At 38.2% G+C, this 18000-nt stretch overlaps 1 protein-coding gene and 1 long non-coding RNA gene across 8 annotated transcripts in view; one reads left to right on the top strand and one right to left on the bottom strand.

Moving 5' to 3' along the window:
- Positions 1-947: 947 nt before the first annotated feature.
- Positions 948-15126, bottom strand: LOC125923078 (uncharacterized). The gene is made up of 2 exons (XR_007457888.1): positions 14916-15126; positions 948-7897 (listed from the first exon to the last, which is right to left on the bottom strand). It is a non-coding gene; the product is annotated as an uncharacterized LOC125923078 (long non-coding RNA).
- TNIP3 (TNFAIP3 interacting protein 3) overlaps positions 7896-18000 on the top strand; it is a 39314-nt gene continuing 29209 nt past the window's right edge. For 2 of the 7 annotated variants that reach the window (XM_049631112.1, XM_049631109.1), the window contains exons 1-4: positions 7896-8211; positions 11839-11919; positions 13609-13674; positions 15122-15253. In XM_049631112.1, the coding sequence (XP_049487069.1) occupies positions 8146-8211; positions 11839-11919; positions 13609-13674; positions 15122-15253 (345 nt within the window). In that variant the 5' untranslated portion in view covers positions 7896-8145. The remainder of the gene's footprint in view (positions 8212-11838; positions 11920-13608; positions 13675-15121; positions 15254-18000) is intronic. The other 5 variants (XM_049631110.1, XM_049631113.1, XM_049631115.1 and 2 more) reach the window with 5 other exon arrangements.

Here is an 18000-nt window from a genome sequence, read left to right as displayed (position 1 = left end):
TCTAGGACCCCCATCCTATCTCATAGAAGATAATTTAATCTGGTTGGCTACAGGAAATGTCAGTCATTTTATTGTTTTCTCAGGCAATTTTATATTGCAAAACTTCTCTCCTCTCCCTCCTTCTCCCCATAATGGAACCTAGGGTCTGTGAAGCAGATTTTGTGACATAATCCAAGTGGAGTAGCATTGTCAGATGTAGAAATAAAAGTACAGGATACCCAGTTAACTTTGAATTTCATACAAACAACAAAATATTGGATGGGGCATAGTTACACATAAACAAAAACTATATCTGGAATCCAAATTTATCTGGAAGTCCCGTATTTTTTTGACAACTTTAGGGTGAAAACATTTAGGCTTCAATAACCCGCCATCTCACGATGCCATTGGGACTAATCTAAAGTACTCTTTATGGTCTTTTCATTGACCTATATCCTCACTGCAGTCACTCAAGCTTCCATACAATTCAATTCATCTCCTATCCTCAGGGCCATATGGTAAATATTCCATCTTCCTCAATTGACCACCTTTACATTCTTCTCAAGAAGGTAGCAAATTTCTGGTTCTGCTTCCATAGCACATTAGGGTTGACCTGTCTTAGGACCTCTCTACCTAGACATGCCACAAAATCTCAGCAAGGTACCATGATGGGATGGAGAAATTCTCTTCAGGACTTGCCCTTTGCCCAGGCTTCACCCAAGGGTGAGGCTAAAGCTGTCTCTGCTCTTTGCTGTTCAATATGGGCAATTGGATACATGATGGATGAGTCCCTAGAAGTAGGGGAATGGGGCTCCATTTCTTCATGAGCCCTCAAAACCATCCAGATACTCTTTTACTCTGATCTTCCTCGTTTCCCTCAGGCCATGAAACCACTTGAAAGGATAGCCACTTGAAAGGATTTTATGACATACACCTATACGTCCACAACCTCAGTGTTGCCACCAATGTTTTTCTCTACTTGTTTACCACACATCTATCCACTTAGTCACCCCTCTTTCCATCAATCAATCCACATTTGATTTTGGATCAATCAAATAAAATCCACATTATTTTCTGAGGTATTTCAAAATAAACTGCACGAAAGGAATTAGTCTTTAAATTTTTTTAACATAATTTTCAGGAAAAAAAATGCTAGCTTTTGCAATTCAAAGCTTTGGTTTTCAAAGTTGGTTTTGGTCTCCAGAGTTTGGAGAGTCTATTTTGAAAATGACAGGTTGAACAGGGCTGTTTCTCCCTTTGCATTTACAGCAAATTTAATCAGTGCTGGAGACAAAAGATACCATTAACCAAGTAAACAAAGGAGTGGTTACATAAAACAAAGAGCAGTGTTCATTTGGAGGGATCATCAGTTAATACTTCAAGATATTAACTTGTCTCCTAAGATGTAAAAAGCACTGTGCACATTTAGGAAATATTACTGAAGATCACATTTATGCCTTTTAAGAATTCCCACATAGTAGGACACCTAGCTGGTTCGGTCACTTAGTATCTGACTCTTGATATTGGCTCAGGTTGTGATCTCATGGTAGTGAGATCAAGCCCCAGGTCTGGCTCCATGCTGAGCTTGGAGCCTGCTTGGGATTCTCTCTTCCCCTCTCTCTCTGCCCCTCTGCCACTTACACTCTTTCTCTCTCAAAATAAATAAATAAATAAACATTAAAAAAATAACAAAAGTTCCCCCATAGCTTGTACAATTATTTATATTGATTATTTATTAAATAGTAATCAAGAGTAAGAGAAAATTAAAGGGGGATTTTTATGGAGATAGATATAGATGATACAGATATAGACATAGATATAGATATAGATATAGATATAGATATAGATACATAGATATGGATAGGTAGAAAGATAGAGATAAATGATAGATAGAGAGATAGATCATATAACCAAAATAGGAAAGGGTAAAATATTTATACATAAAGAGAATAAAGTGAATAAAAAGTGAATGAAATAGAACAGTTTAAAAAAAAATACATTGGTATTCCTACTTGATCTTTTTTGATTTTGAGGCAAAGTGTATAACTCTGTATATCACTGTGGTCGTTATCCTCTGAACTGTATTACGAGAAGCAGAGGTGTGCTATGATTTCCTACTGAAAATTCATGCATAAACTGATTCATTCAATAAAAATGAACAGTATCACTACTCTGAACTCTGAAGGTACTATGTTAGTTCCCAATGTTCAAGTGATAAAAATTGAGTCTATTACCTTCAAGAAGCTTACAGCCTCACAGAAAAGAAAGGTACATAAAATTCAGGACTGTTTTACTGTAAATACTGGAAGTGATACTTCACAGAGCACCCTGGGATCACAAAGGAGGAAGTAACTTAACACTACTTTGGAGAGCCAAGGGAGACTCCAGAGGGGGACTGATGGTCAAACTGGCTCAGATCCTTTAATACTTTGTGCAGTGCTGAGAAATCTTCAGACATGGAAGTTGCATAAAGTCTGCAATTTTGTAAAGACTACAGACTAGTTGGCAAAAGTCAATTTGCCCTAAGATGTATCTGAGATGCACTAAAAACTAAAAGCGTATAGTGGAAACAGACTTCAAGCAACACTTGTAAATTGCATGAAAAAATTGCTTCAGAGTTACAAGCTGGAGAGACATAAGCATTTAGCCCCCATGAAGTTATAGGATTTGGGACTCCTCTCTCACCCAATTCTCTTAGTCCAAGCCCAGGCTTGGGGTCTGAAAGAGAGGTGATTTACTAGTTTTGAGGCTAAGAAGCTGAAATTCTGATCTTTATATCTTTCATAGTCTCTTAAGAAGGTAGCTGATTCAGGAATATTCTTGATTTAGTTTTTGGGTAGGGAGGGGCCATTATGTGTGTCTGAACATTATGTGCATGTGAGTAGGTACTAAAATAATTGGCATTATTTCAGATTTGAGAAATATGGAATGAACACAAGAGACAAAAATTATTGCCAATGAAGTTTACATTCTAATGGTGGAGAGCAACAAAGAAGAAAAATATATAGTATCTTATATATAGTACTATGGAAAAATACAGCAGGAAAGGTAGATAGAAAATGCTGGGTTGGAGAGCAATTTTATATTGGGAGGTCAGGTAAGAACTCAAGAAACAGGTGACATTTAAGCAATCACCTATTGAAGGTGAAGGGATGAGCCATGTGGATATTTAGGAAAAAGAAGTTCTAAGCAGAGAGAACAAGGAGTGTGCATAACAGGCTCATGGGGCAGCAGTGTGGACAGGACACAGAGCAGAGTGAGCAAAGGGAAGAACACTGAGAAAGAGGCCAGAGAAGCACAGGCTACAGTGTATTTGGTCTTGTGGGCCACTCTACAGAGTTCTGCTTTCATCTCTGAGTGCGATGAGAAGTCACTGAAAAGTTTTGTGCAGAGAAGTGACATGAAATGGCATGTTCTTAAAGACTCACAATAGCTACTATATTGATAATAGATGGAGGAAGGGAGCAAGAGTGGAAGCACAGAGGCTATTAGGTTATTGCAATAATCCATGTAAGGGATGCAGGTGGCTTGATCAGTCCAAAGATGCTAAGCGTCTTCCCAAGGTCACATAACTAGTAAACATAGAGGTAGGATGTGACACGAAGTCAGATTTCAGCCCCTATTGGATGCTCTCTAAAAATTTTCATGTGAATAAAATCAGGACACAAACGCTAAAGTTCTCATTTTGAAAAAGTTATTAAAAGGCATGTTTATTTCACCTTGCCACTCTCTCATTAAATTGGGTCTTGCGCCAATGTGTTGCTCTCCTTTCTGGTATACTTTTGAAGTGCCTGCAAAATGTTCAGATAAATTGGATGCAGGTTGTGTGAGAAAGAGGAATCAAATATATAAACTCCAAGATTTGTAATATAGAGCATGAAAGTCACCATTGACTGTAATGGGGAAGACAAGTTTTATGGGGAAGATCAGGAAATAGGTTTACGCAAGCAGAGAAAGACGTAAATCCAGATAGAAATGACAGGAAGACAATTAATATAGGAATCTTACTGATTCATTCTGAGTGCCCTAGATGAACTGATTGTTAAATATCTGGATTACCACACGCTGTTAAATATTTCAAATATTGTTTTTGATAATATCTACGAAGTGGTATTGCAGTTCTCAATCTCACTCATTTGTTACATAATGCATATATCGAGGTCTATTTTTATAAAAACGCTACCCAGATCATGTAAAATTCTTTTTCTCAGGGATCTTCAGTGGCTCCCCCTGGCCTATGCAATAATCTCAAAATTTCTTAATGTGAAATTTAAAGTCTTTCACAATTTGATCCTAATCAACTTTAGATGAGCTCTACTCTAGTTACAGTGGGCTCATTACAATTCTTCATACTTAGGTTTGTCCACTTCCATTCCGTTTATGTTGTTCACATTATAGCAATATACCTCAGCTTTTACCATCTATCAAAATCCAATCCACCCTTCAAGGCCCAGCAGAAAGTACAGCTCCTTCCATAAGGATTAAGGCTGGGAGTGAGCTCTCTCTCTGAATTCTTGCAGGCAAGCGGATATATATTATGTGTATACATATTAATTTAATTGGAAGCAGGGACCTTTGCTTATTTTCCTTTGGCATCCATTCAGTGCCAAGTGAAACATAAATGATCGATGGTCCTTTCCTTTTTTCATATTATTTATTGCACAAATAATTTGATCAATGTCCCCCTATCTTTAAGATCATATTATTACCAGTAGTATCTAAGTTTTTATATGTGTTCTTACAAGTAGCAAGACGACACTATTAGGCCCCTAGGAGAAGGACACTATTACTATTCTCATTTTACAAATGTGGAAGTTGCACCTTAGAGGCCTTAAGCATCATGCCCAATGTCACGGGTAGTGAATGGGAGAGCCAATATACAAATCTAGATGACCTGAGTCAAGAGTCAGACCTTTTTGTCACCAGCCAAGGCTCTCAGTCCTGCCTGGATAACACACTCACCTAAAAATTCATGCAAATAGATTCAGGAAGCAAAAGAGGTTTTCAACCTTCATTCTAAAAGGATAATAAAAAAAGGGGGGGTATGTTTATTTTACCTGATAAAGAATGCCTCCTAGCATTTGTAGAACTGTGATGATCTCTCTTAGACTAGTTCTGAGAGAATTATCATCAACTCAGATGAGAGTTACAAACTAACTAGTGGCTGGTAGTTCCTTGGTCCTTTTTCTTCACCATATCTCTCTTTGTTAATTATTTTTCTCTGTGTAATATTTTAGTGACTTGAAAAATGAAGGCTCTTCAGAATCCCCTTGGAAACACGTCTTTTTCTCTGAGAGTTATTGCAGCTAGTAAGACTTCTCACAAAACAAAGCTTGACTGAAAGCCAGACTCTTTTTTTTTTTTAGAAAGAGAGCATGAATGGGGGAGTGGGAGAGAAAGAGAGAGAGAGCGAATCTCAAGCAGACCCTACACTCAGGGTGGAGCCCAACACAAGGCTTGATCCTCTGACCATGGGATCATGACCTGAGCCAAAATCAAGAGTTGGATGCTCAACCAACTGAGCCACCCAGATACCCCTAAGAATCATACTCTTAAGTACATAGTACATGTAAGCGGGCTGGAGGTGAGGTAAGAAGGGTATATCTAACAGAAAATGTCCAGTTTATTTCTAAGACTGGCCTAGTGCAAGATCCTATTTTCTCAATCCAAACATGGGGCTCTCCAGAAGAGTTATTGTTAATTCATAAATTACCACATGTCTCTCTGAAGCTAATAGAAAATCTGTTTGCTGTTAAACTGCATAGCAGAAGACACAAAGGAATTGTAATGAAAAATGTAACGGTATAGGATTTTCATTCAATGGAAGCCATCACACCACGCTGTGCTGAAACAGTTGAGTATGCATCAGGATACTGTACAGAGGAGACCCAAAAGACACCAAGGCCAAGCACTGTACTTTCTGTCAAGAAATGATCTTTCCAACTACTTTTCTAGGTCAATGTTACCATATCCACTGGGTTATTACTACCAAATACACAGATAAGGCTGAAAGGAACCTTGAACTACATCTATATATCTCTATCTCTATCTCTATCTCTAGCTCTAGCTCTATCTCTGTAGCTCTATCTCTATCTCTGTCTCTATCTCTATCTCTATCTATATATAACTATGTTTTGGGGGATAGCGTTTGGAAGAAAATATTTTATTTTTTTTAATATTTATTTATTTTTGAGGGAGAGAGAGAGACCGAGTGGGAGCAGGGAGGGGCAAAGAGAGAGAGGGAGACACAGAATCTGAAGCAGGCTCCAGGCTTCGAGCTGTCAGCACAGAGCCCAACGTGGGGCTCGAACCCAGAGACTGAGAAATCATGACCTGACCCAAAGTCAGCCGCCTAACCAACTGAGCCACCCAGGCACCCCTGGAAGAAACTATTTTCATGTTAGAGTTTTCTTTTTCTTTTTGGATGAGCAGGTTTTAGTGTTAATGAAGTGTCAGTCTCCAGGAAATCTCTGCTTATGTCCCCTAAAATCAGATCAGATGTGAGTCATAACTCTTACTTTTAGAAATCAGAACAATTTGATTCCCACCTGCATTTTTGGATATTGCCTTAAGGAAATATCACTCCATTTCACAAGTGTACCCCCAAACCAGACCAAGAAACTAGCAAAAAACAAAACCATGTATACATACACACACATAGCAAAAAGTCTGTCAATGTGGCATGTAGATATTCATCAATTTATTCACTCAGCAGAATGTGCTGAATATGTGCTGTGTGTCACAGTACTGTAGATACGGAGGTGAACTTACAAACATGTAAATACACTATGTAAATTCTAAGTAAAGGCTCTGTCTGGTTGGTAAAAGGAGATCAAATAAGGTTATGGGGTAAGAGAAGCATTAGGCAGATTTCCCAGGTCAACTGGTTGGAGGGGGCCCAGACAGGGGAATGTTCCAGCCAGAGAAAGCAGTAGGTGGTAGGTACATGGCTTGTTTCAGGAAATGAAGGGGGTTCAGGATGGCTGGATCACAGGCAGAGTTAAAAAGTGGTGCTAGATATGAAGTAGGAAAAAAAAAAAAAAAAGACAACAGCCACATCTTAGATACTCATCATTCTCTTTTAAAGAATTTGAATTTCAGGAATTGTAGGATTTATCCTGCATACAAGTGGCTATCTCATAGGAAGGTGTAAACAAAAATGTAAATTAAGTAATTGACTGTAAATTCTTTGTTTTCTTCCTTCAGCAACACATTCTTTTCTTTCTGCATTCCTGGCTCTACTGTGGTCCCTCTCCTCCAAGTCTGGAATGAGGTCTTCTGTTCTACCAATGACTCATTTGTGTAGCTCCAAGCATCATCTTTGCACGCTTTTATCTGCATTACCCAGTATTTCATTACCTCAATACCGTATGAGTCAACTCATGAACACTAAAATATTAGTGCCAAAAAAACAAAAGATTGAACCGCAAATGGATCATGGAGAAATCTGGACTTAACAAACTACCATCAAGACAGTCTTAAACTTGAGAACCAAGTTTAAACTTTCTGCCAATATAAAACATTAGCTTTCCAAACAATGCCCATTTTTGCTGTAATGAATTTTCTCTTTTAGTTCCATAGGAATTAGTAGCACGTACAGAATTACGTATGACTCATTAAGTTCCACACAGCTAAGCTCACAGTTAGAAGGCATTGCCAGAAAATCTTGCCTTCAGGGAAGCAAGTAACCGAGTTGTCAAAAAGTCAATAGTTACCTAACTCTCTGGGAAATACAATGAAGTTATGGCAGTCTGGCTACTGAGGAAAGACTTGGTTTGCCCAGGCTTTCTGTGGTAACTTCCTCCTCCAGTGGGAGAAACTGCCAGTAAAGGAAGAATGACAATTTACATACCATAGTGAGGCTAATCGGCCTCTCCCTTAGTCACAGCCTGCCTACTTGAGACATCCTGGGAAATCCCTATTTAGAAGAGAAGAAAAGTTAAAATCACAGATGCTGTGCTTATAACCTTATTCTGTGTAATTCATATACAGAGTCACTTCTGTTCATTTGTAATGAAAAACAATTGCTGTTATTTTCCACCATGAGTTAACAGTGCAGTCTTTTAAAAATTTTGTATATTTGGTTTCACTTTAAAAGATACCACAAGAGACATTTTCTTTCTCTTTTTCTTTCTGTCTTCCAAGACTCCAGGAAAAACAGCTTCCATGGCATGTTGCGTACAGGGCACAACTAGAATGAGTGCAGCAGAAAGTTCTTCGGAGCATGGAGAGGTAAGAATACATCTTTAGGGGATGAATTGACCATATATAGCATCAATTGCATTTTTAATGGTTAATTATGCAATGATGGATAAGAGTAGAAATGGCTACTTTGCTTTCTTTAGATAATAGCTGCTCTGTATTTTTTTAAACTTTTTTAAATGTTTATTTATCTATTTTTGAGAGAGAGAGAGAACACAAGCCTGGGAGGGGTAGAGAGAGAGAGAGAGAGAGAGAGAGAACGAGAGAAATAAAATCTGAAGCAGGCTCCAGGCTCAGAGCTGTAGGCACAGAGCCCGACCTGGGGCTCAAGCTCACTAACAGGGGGATCATGACCTAAGCTGAAATCGGATGCTCAACGGACTGAGCCATCCAGGCACCCCTTTGCTTTGTATTTAATCAATGTTATTTAAGGAGGAAAAAGTATCTGGGTGACTGTTGCATTTTCTTTGATCCCTCTGAGCTCCCCAGTTCTGTGGGCTCCATATTTTGCTCTTGATTTAAAGAAATTTGGTTCAATATAAATTTCAAAAAGAATATTTGTACAGTTGGAAACAGAATACAATATAGCAATAAAGTATCCCTAGTAAAATATTTATGGATGTACAATGAATACCATAGTTTTTGTTTGGTTACTGGTTACTGCAACACTTACCCAACTGAATGAATGAATGAATGAATGTTCTTTCTTAAAGTTCTATTTAGAGATAAGCCAAGATATAATAGCAAATTAAGGGAACTCTTTTGTTCTTTAGATACTTAATTTAGCGTGTCAGGATTTGAATATCTTAGAAGTTGGTCCAGGTGTTATGATAAATGAGAAAGAAATGCCCAGACACTTTAAACACACATTGCACCATATAAGGAATAATTGTTCTGTAAGTGGGGCCCTTAGTATAACTAATGACTAAAAATCTTTGTGTTTATTGAAACATCAGACACCTTCATTAGCAACTGGAAAGCAAAGCAAATACAAATGAAAAATTTCCCCAAATTTTGTGTTTGACTGACTTTGTTCCATTTTAATACATACCTGAGACACATGAACCATAGTAAAATAAATGTTGATTAATCTCCAGAGAAACTCCTGGTGATACATTTATGGCTTTTAAACAATTCTTATTACTGTGCTTTCTCTCTCTCACTTGCAGGTTTAGTATCTAGCTTTTCAGTAACTTTTATTTATAAATAAAAAATCAAAGTCCAAAAGTTTTAGTATTTCTTTCCAGAGAAAGTTATATATGGCAAAAAAAAAAAAAATGCACAGTATATAATTAATCTTAATGTGGATTCCCCGAAGGTTAAATCATACAAATGTTTGCTAGACACAGATTTTTTTGTCTCTATCACAAATAGCAAGGGAACTTTTTAAGGACCCCAAATCTGTGTTCCCAAGAAAGGTCTGAAATCGGAGAACCTTGAACTTTAGTGTGAATCACTATAACCTCTGAAATTTATTTAAAGTAGAGAAGGGATAAATACGCTGAGCACAGAGGATTTTTAGGGCAGTGAAACTATCCTATATGATACTATAATGTCATTAAACATTTGTTCAAACTCATAGAATGTACAACACTAAGAATGAACCCTAAAGTAAACTATGGATTTGTGTGATGTGTCAGTAACTATTCATCAATTGTAACAAATGTAACACTCTGGTGGGAGATGTTGATAAAGGTGTAGGTGTGGGGGTAGAAGGCATATGGGAAAACTCTGTCACCTTCCGCTAGATTTTCTTGTGAACCTAAAACTGCTCTAAAAAAATAAAGTCTATTAAAAAAAAATGGAGGCGCTACAATTCCCTTTTCAGAAATTCTTTTTCAGTGTTCGTGGTGCCCTACATTTAGCATGCTTCCATAGTGACTTCTATGTGTTCTTATAGTAAGAACCACTGATCTGGAATCTGGTCTCACTGTATCTCTGCTTTGCTGAGCTCAGGTTACACAACATACAGTTGGCTCACAGCATTTCCCAGATCAAAGGTACCTAATAGTCAATCTGTTCTAATCCAGAATGAGTCTAGACTTCCTAAAAAAGGGAAAGCCCAATTTTAAGACCCAACATATTTGTCACCTGGATTTTGATGTTACTTCTGGAACTCAGCCAAACCAGCTTCTTGAGGCCAGAAGCAAATAGAATAATTCTGAATTTATAGACACATGGAAGAATATCTTTTAAAATGAGGTCTTAGGGGCACCTGGGTGGCTCAATCAGTTGAGTGTCCGACTTCAGCTCAGGTCATGATCTCACAGCTCCTGAGTTCAAATCCCACATCAGGCTCTGTGCCAACAGCTCAGAGCTTGGAGCCTGCTTCAGATTCTGTCTCCCTATCTTTCTGCCCCTCCCCTGCTCACGCTCTGTCTCTCTGTCTCAAAAATAAGTAAACATTAAAAAAAATTAAAAATAAAATAAGGTCTTAACTGTACATGGGTCTAGGAAGAAGCTAAGAAAACTAAGGGCAGCTTCTATAAAGATGTAACATACGATCCAGCCCTAAAATATTGAGTGAGACATAGGTAAGCGAGAAAAGATAGAAAAATAGTTTTATAAATCATTTCTAATGAAAAAAGTCCTTGAAACCCCATGATGATTGTAAAAGAACACTCCCTGTAAGTCTTTGGCAAAAGCCAACATGTTTTGAAAATATTTAATTGTTCATGGATATCTTTAATTAATTTCCATAACTATTGAGCTTGAAACTAAGTAGCAGATTTAGGACTACCCTCATCACCAGATTTGTTGTACTGTTTATATGACTCAGAGATGAGATGGTAACAAGACTATTGAGTTACTATAGAGAAAACAGCACTTAAGTGAGCTTTGTTGGTGGTCCATTTAGACAGATGGCCCACAGTTTCCAGAGCATTTGTGCTTTCTTTAAATAAATACCCCCAACACTGAGAGGGAAAAAAAAAAAAACTGAAAAGAAAGGTGGTTAACTTTTTCGTTGTGCCAGTGATTTATTATTTAAATTTATAACCTACTGGCTTTATTCAAAGGGCTGGTTAAAATTGCACAATACCAGATAATCTATGTCAATCTCTCTATAACATAATTGTATGAAGGACACTGAGGTAGCTAGTTCATTACAGTCTTAGAATGGATTTGCTGCCTTTTAGTTTTATGTCTTTGTCTGTTTTTCATGATGATTCTGTCATTCCTCTGATTTTTGTCAGGGCCACTCTTCAGATATGGACATGTCTACAGAAATGACATTTTAGAAATGTTTATTACTATGTAAATACCCAAAATGTATCCATGAAACTTACCTGATTTCCATAAGCATTATACTCTGAATTTCCATTTTTTGGGAAAAGGATTGAAATCCAAACTCATAAAATCCTAATTTCTTGTTTGACTAATGTATACATTTATAATTTATTAGAGAATTATTTTGTTAATTCATATAAAGGAATTTGAAATATAATATAATGCTTCTTCATCAACAGGTCTCTATGAAGGAATAATGGTGTAAGGATTGTTACCCCTAGAATAAGATATTTTTATAAATCACAATAGGAGAGTTAGCCAAATGCATAGAGTTTGTGAAGGACAACATTTCTCCTGCTTATTTTATAGAAGATTTTGTTTCACAATTTCTCTTTCTTTTTTTTTTTTTTTTTGTTTGTTTGTTTTAAGCATGATCAATCATCAAGCAGAAAGAACTTGACAAGTTCTCTTGAACAAAAGATAAGGTGCTTGGAAAAACAGAGAAAAGAGGTAATTTACAAATATTAGCTGAAGCAACATGTATCATGAGTTAATGCTGAGAATAAAATAGAGTCTAGAGTCTTTTATTTTTGTTATTGGGTCACAGTATTTATCTCTAGGATTTTGGACTGCATTATTTTGAGAGGAAGTACTTTTTTCTTATTCACCTACATTTCTCTTACCCAGTCTTTCAGTGTTTGTGTAAATGAGTGAAAAATGACAAAGTCATAAATCTAATAATTATCTTAATTTTTCTCAAAACTTAGATGTTTCCTCCACATGGACTATGTGAGCTTATCACCTGTGCCTTATGCCTTGCAACTTGACATACCTTGAAACTCAAACTGTCAAAGGCTTTAGGTGTAATTGACTTAGGCACTTATGATTTCATGAGCTGGGTATCCAGCCACATAGGGGTTAAGGAGCATTATTGAAAAAAAATTTTTTTGTTGTTTATAAAATGCCATTAGGAATGTGATGGATATTATTATGAGTTCTGTTTTTCTGAGTTTAATGAATGTTAGAACCTCTTTATTCTTCTTGAAGATGAAGAAGTGAAAAGTGTAACAATTTTAACACTGTGTATGTTGTCAAATTTTAAATTAGTTTCCTAAACCATTGTATATGTTTTATCCTTCATGTTCTTCTGTATGGTGCCTTCTACTCCTCTTTGATATTACATAAAATATTGTATCCTTCTGGAAAATTATTGAACTATAGCAGGGTAATGTTACCATGGCATAGAAATGTTAATCCTTAAAATGCCAACAGATAAGATATCTTTATATAATAATATAATATAGTCTATACTAAATACCCATAGCTATTTCCAGCGTAAGATTTACCTAGGGACTGGGTGTCTGGATTAGATATTTTGTTTTATAATTAGGAGACTATGTTGCTTCCTTTTAGTCCTTGTAACTATCTTCTCAATCTCTGTCCCATATTGAAAGTGTTAGAATTTCTCTTGATGTAGGAAGTTACAGGCTTCCCTTACAAGAAAACTAAAACACAGGACATAGTTTTTTTTCTTCCTTTAGCACATAATTTTAAAGCTTCTAAATTGCAGCCTAAATTATTTCTAAATATTCTTATGACAAAACTATTATTCCTTGAAAATCTATAATTTCAAAACGGTGATATTATCCATTCATTACATATACATTACAAGTCATGTGTTGATTTTAAAAAGCACAATATTGCAAGCACGTGATGGTAAGTTATCAGGATTTGGAATTCATTAATATAAATTCTGCTTTAGAAAAGCTAGAAGAAATATTTAATTATAATAATCAGTGTAAGCACACAGAAAAATATGGAAAGGTTTGAAAAAAGACCCTCATATATTAATAAATCTTACAGAAAACCATCAATACTCCCAAAGTTTTACTGGATTTTGATTGTATTAAACAAAGATGAAAATTTCAAATAACAAGCAAAGTTGAAAGTTCTAATAACAGTTCAGCTGACTAGTCAAGATATACGTAAGGCTAAATGGTTTTTCATATGTTAGCCAGTTATACAAAGAGGGAGTGTGCTCAATTCAATCGTCCCAGCCCTACAAGAACTTGGTGGAAGGAATACTGTGTTCAACCGTGGCTTGCAAGTCTTACTAGCCCCCCAAAAGTGATTTCATTTTGGCCAAATTTCCAAATGGGCAGAAATCCATATTGATCCACCAAATTTTAATAATTTCAGCTCCTGGAAGTTAACCAGCAATGGGATCAGCAATTTAGAAGTATGAAAGAGTTATATGAACGAAAGGTAAACACCTCTCTGTTTAGTATTTGCTTTAGATCAGTAAGCTGGGAGACCAAGTCTGTGAAGATTCTCACTGGTTGCAGCTGAAGGAGACATGTGGCTAGCCAACTGTTGAAAAAATGATGGGTGGGGGGTAGGGAGAAGGTGCTGAGTGCATTATTGGTCTCTTGGTACTGAAGATTAGTGAAGGATATCAGTGAATTATCTTGAGCATGGCAAAAAAAAAAAAAAAAGGTACTAAAAATAGCCTTTAGCCTCTGGCGATGTCTCTAGAGTTCTTATGCACATTCATCATAGCTCATGGAATAACCTGTTTTGGATTTGTTACTAGCAGCCATAAATACACAAAGTTATATGTGAGGTAGGATATGGCTTAAAGTTAATACTGTTTTATACGAGGCCATTTCTCTAATTCTTTAATTAGTTGGCATAAGCTATTTACACAGATAAAGAAATGAACAATGGTAGCAGTGACAGTGTGAGGGGAAGTGGGGGCATTCCCTCTTCCCCCTACAGCATATTGTCTGTCAAGAATCTTTTGCTTTGATGAGAAAGAACTTTTTGGAGAGAATATCTTTTAATAGGTCAAAGTCAATTTGTAATTTAAATTATTCCACGTTCAAAAATAGAGAAAAGGAGAAAGTAAATTCCCCTAAATAATTCAGAATTAAGAAACCTGACCACAAGTGAGTAACGGAGCAGTATTGCTCTCTTCTTCCCCATTTTGATACACTGAAGCATTAAATTTAGTAAGTGCAGGATAATGCTCCCACTACAGCAGGCCTGTTATATTCAGTCTGGGGCAGCTTTGGGGTCTCCAAATTTTAAAGAACATGGTCCCAGAGAAAATGTGTAAGCTGCTCAGGAAGAATGGCCTGCAGGTGTGTGAAGACCCTTGGTTAACAGTGGGCATAATTCCCATCTTTGATAAAACACCCTTTTCTAAGGCCTCTCTTACTGGACCATCATCGCTCTGAGAACTAGCTTGGCATTTCGTAGGGCGTCAAGCATTGCAGATTACTGAGGAGTTAAAAGCCATGTCTGTTTTTCTCTGGCCCAGGCAAATTCACTCACCCCCTAACCCCATGCTGCCCTTTTCAGGTCAGGCAAGGCACATTTTGAGAGTTAGGAATAGAATGACAGGCTCAGAAGCGTCCCCATCTAAGATCTAAATCTTTATTCTCTCGGAAGTGGTGTGGTTTGGAGAAAGGAGGGAAGGGGCTTAAGGCTGTTTCGGTGTTTACCTTTTCCGGTAGGGGAAGCTCTTCTTAAGTGCACAGGTCCTGACTTTTGCTAAGGCTGGTGGGAAATAGAACCTCTCTTAGGGGCCGCCCAGGAGTGGGGGCGTGTCCGTCCCTGCGTGCACGGGGTGGGAGAATAAATCCGGGGGTGGGAGGGGGTGTGAATTTCAGAAGTGGTGTCTGCCACACTGTGTATACGACTTCCTCAGGTCGCAGAGCTGAAAATGAAACTGGACGCCGCAGAAAGATTCCTCAGCTCGCAGGAGAAGGAGCGGCTTCAAAGTCAGAGAGAAAGCGACCGGCTGCACGACCAGACCCGCCAGAGGCTGCAGCTCGAGGAGGTGGGCGGGGCTCAGGGAGAAGACCTTCCTGGCCCCGGGGCCTGAGCACGCTCGGCGGAGAGTGGTGGGCGGAGACTGGTGGGCGGAGACTGGTGTGCGTAGGAGCGGATGGGTTACGCAAGTCCCCGGTTCTCTGCAAACTGGAGGAAGGAGATGCGCTGGTTGCGTCCTCCTTTGTTGTCCAAATGAGCAGGCCTTTGCTTGCCAGGCTCTACCCGCAGAGAGTGCTGATCCATAGATTTGGTGCCATCTTTCTAGAGCATTTCAGCCTAGGAGATTAAATTTACCCTTTTGCTTTTACTCAGATACAGTTTTTATTTCGAGTGTTAATAATAATGGGACACTGCCTTGTGTTTGTACAGCTGCTTTTGAGCTTACATAGTTTTACAAATAGGTATTGCGTTTGTAATCATAAAAAATAAAACATTTAAAAAACTGCCTCACCTTCACCATCTCATTTAACATTCTCAGCCCATCTGTGAGGGAAGTGGTATTTCTGCAATTTTTTTTTTTTTTTTTAGCTTATTTGTTTTGAGAGAGACAGAGACAGTGTCAGTGGGGGCAGAGTGGAGTTGGGGGGGGGGGGGGGATAGAGAGAGAGAAGGAGAGAGAAAGAGAATCCCAAGCAGGCTCCGCACTGTCAATGCAAAACCTGATGTGGGGCTCAATCCCAGCAATCAGGAGCTCATGACCCGAGCTGAGATCAGGAGCCCCACCCTAAACCTTCTGAGCCACCCAGGTGCCCCCTATTTTTGCCATTTTAAAGCTGAGATGTGAAGAGGTTACAGGACTTGCCAAGCTTGCCAACCTAGTACCTGGGAAAATGGGATTTGAACCCAGCCTCCAAATTTGAAATCTCCATTAATCCCCACTGAGAGCAAGATGGTGGCCATTAAGGTGACAGTCTTCTTCTAAAATACTCTCAGTTTTACTCTTAGTTGTGGGGCTTAATGGATATTATAGAGAATGGGAGGAAAATCTTAAGCTCTAATGGATGCACTTTTTTTTATGTATGTTAAGAAAAAATAAGTGTAAATAGTCTCAGGTGTAGCCTTGTGACAGATATCATGAAGCATTGGCTGTATATTAACACGTGCACCAATCTTAAGGCAATAGCTGAAATCAATGCAGACAGCCGTTGGTGTAGATTTTCTTACCTCGGTAAGGTTCTCCCTGTCCCAGTGAGTCAGAGGAAAACAAACAAGGTTTAGCAACTCCCTTCTGACCCTGTTGCAGTCCCTTCCTTTTCCTGACCAGGAATCATGACAATTGTTCCCTCATGAAGTTGGAACCATTTACAATTTGAAGTCACTTTTAGATTATGTCAAATTAGAAAATGATTGGCTCATTTTCTAAGTGTATATAAGCCCACTCTATTTAAGTGAAAGCAAATAGGAATGTTTTCACTTAAAAAAAAAAAAAAATCACCTCACGTAGATATCTTTTTTTAAAAAACTTTTTAACATTTATTTATTTTTTAGAGAGAGAGATTGAGATGGTGAACATGGGGAAGGGCAGAGAGAGAAGGAGACAGAATCTGAAGCAGGCTCCAGGCTCTGAACTGTCAACACAGAACCCGACAGGGGGCTTGAACTCAGAAATGATGAGATCGTGACCTGAGCTGAAGTTGGATGCTTAACAGACTAAACCACTCAGGCACCCCACATAGATATCTTAGATCTAATTATTGTTTTGGGAAATATTAATTACTAAAACAACATATTCTAACGTGTGTTAGCTATTTTCTCATCTTGATTTACTTAAATTCCGGGATGTTTGTTTTATTAGGTTAAAGTTTCAGTGCCATTAAGAATTCAGTTCATTCCAGGAGTGCCTGGGTGGTTCAGTCATTAAGTGTCTGACTCTTGATTTCAGCTCAGGTGATGATCTCAAGTTTGGTGGGATTGACCCCACATTGGGCTCTGCATTGACAGCGTGGTTTCTGCTCGGGATTCTCTCTCTCTCTCTCTCTCTCTCTCTCTCCCTCTCCCTCTCCCTCTCCCTCTCCCTCTCCCTCTCTCCCTCTCTCTGCCCCTCCCCACCACGCTCACGTGAGCTTGCTCTCCTTTTTTTTTTTTTTAATTTTTTTTTAACGTTTATTTATTTTTGAGACAGAGAGAGACAGAGCATGAACAGGGGAGGAGCAGAGAGAGAGGGAGACACAGAATCTGAAGCAGGCTCCAGGCTCTGAGCTGTCAGCACAGAGCCCGACGCGGGGCTCAAACTCACGGACTGTGAGATCATGACCTGAGCCGAAGTCGGACGCTTAACTGACTGAGCCACCCAGGCGCCCCTCCTTCTTTAAAAATAAATAAAACTTAAAAAAAAATGCAATTCACTCCACAAAAAATTTACTATCTAAAATATAAAATTAAGAATTAGAAGATAGATATTGTCAACTAACCTTGCTTCAGTTATGTAAAACAGAGGACTTTTTGAAGGTAATTGGAAACATGGAGGAGTGATGGCACTTGGACTTGTTGATCTCTCCCTTTTCAAAGCAATGACACAACAATACAGTGCTCTGAGTAATTATCTGTAGTGAAGGGTCTTATTTGCCTGAAGTTTTATCCTCTTCTCCCTCTCTTCAGTTCAGAATGATGCAGGCAGGATTGGTCTTTGAGATATTTCATATTTTTTGTTGCAATCGTACTTTTTTTTTTCTTTGTAGAACTTTACTTACTTTTACTAAATCGCTTACCCATCACTCTGTAACAGTACATGGGAACTTGCTTATTCTCTGAACC

The sequence above is a fragment of the Panthera uncia genome, chromosome B1, assembly GCF_023721935.1.
Source record: "Panthera uncia isolate 11264 chromosome B1, Puncia_PCG_1.0, whole genome shotgun sequence".
Classification (NCBI taxonomy): Eukaryota; Metazoa; Chordata; class Mammalia; order Carnivora; family Felidae; genus Panthera; species Panthera uncia.
This window is presented reverse-complemented; position numbering and strand designations above follow the sequence as displayed.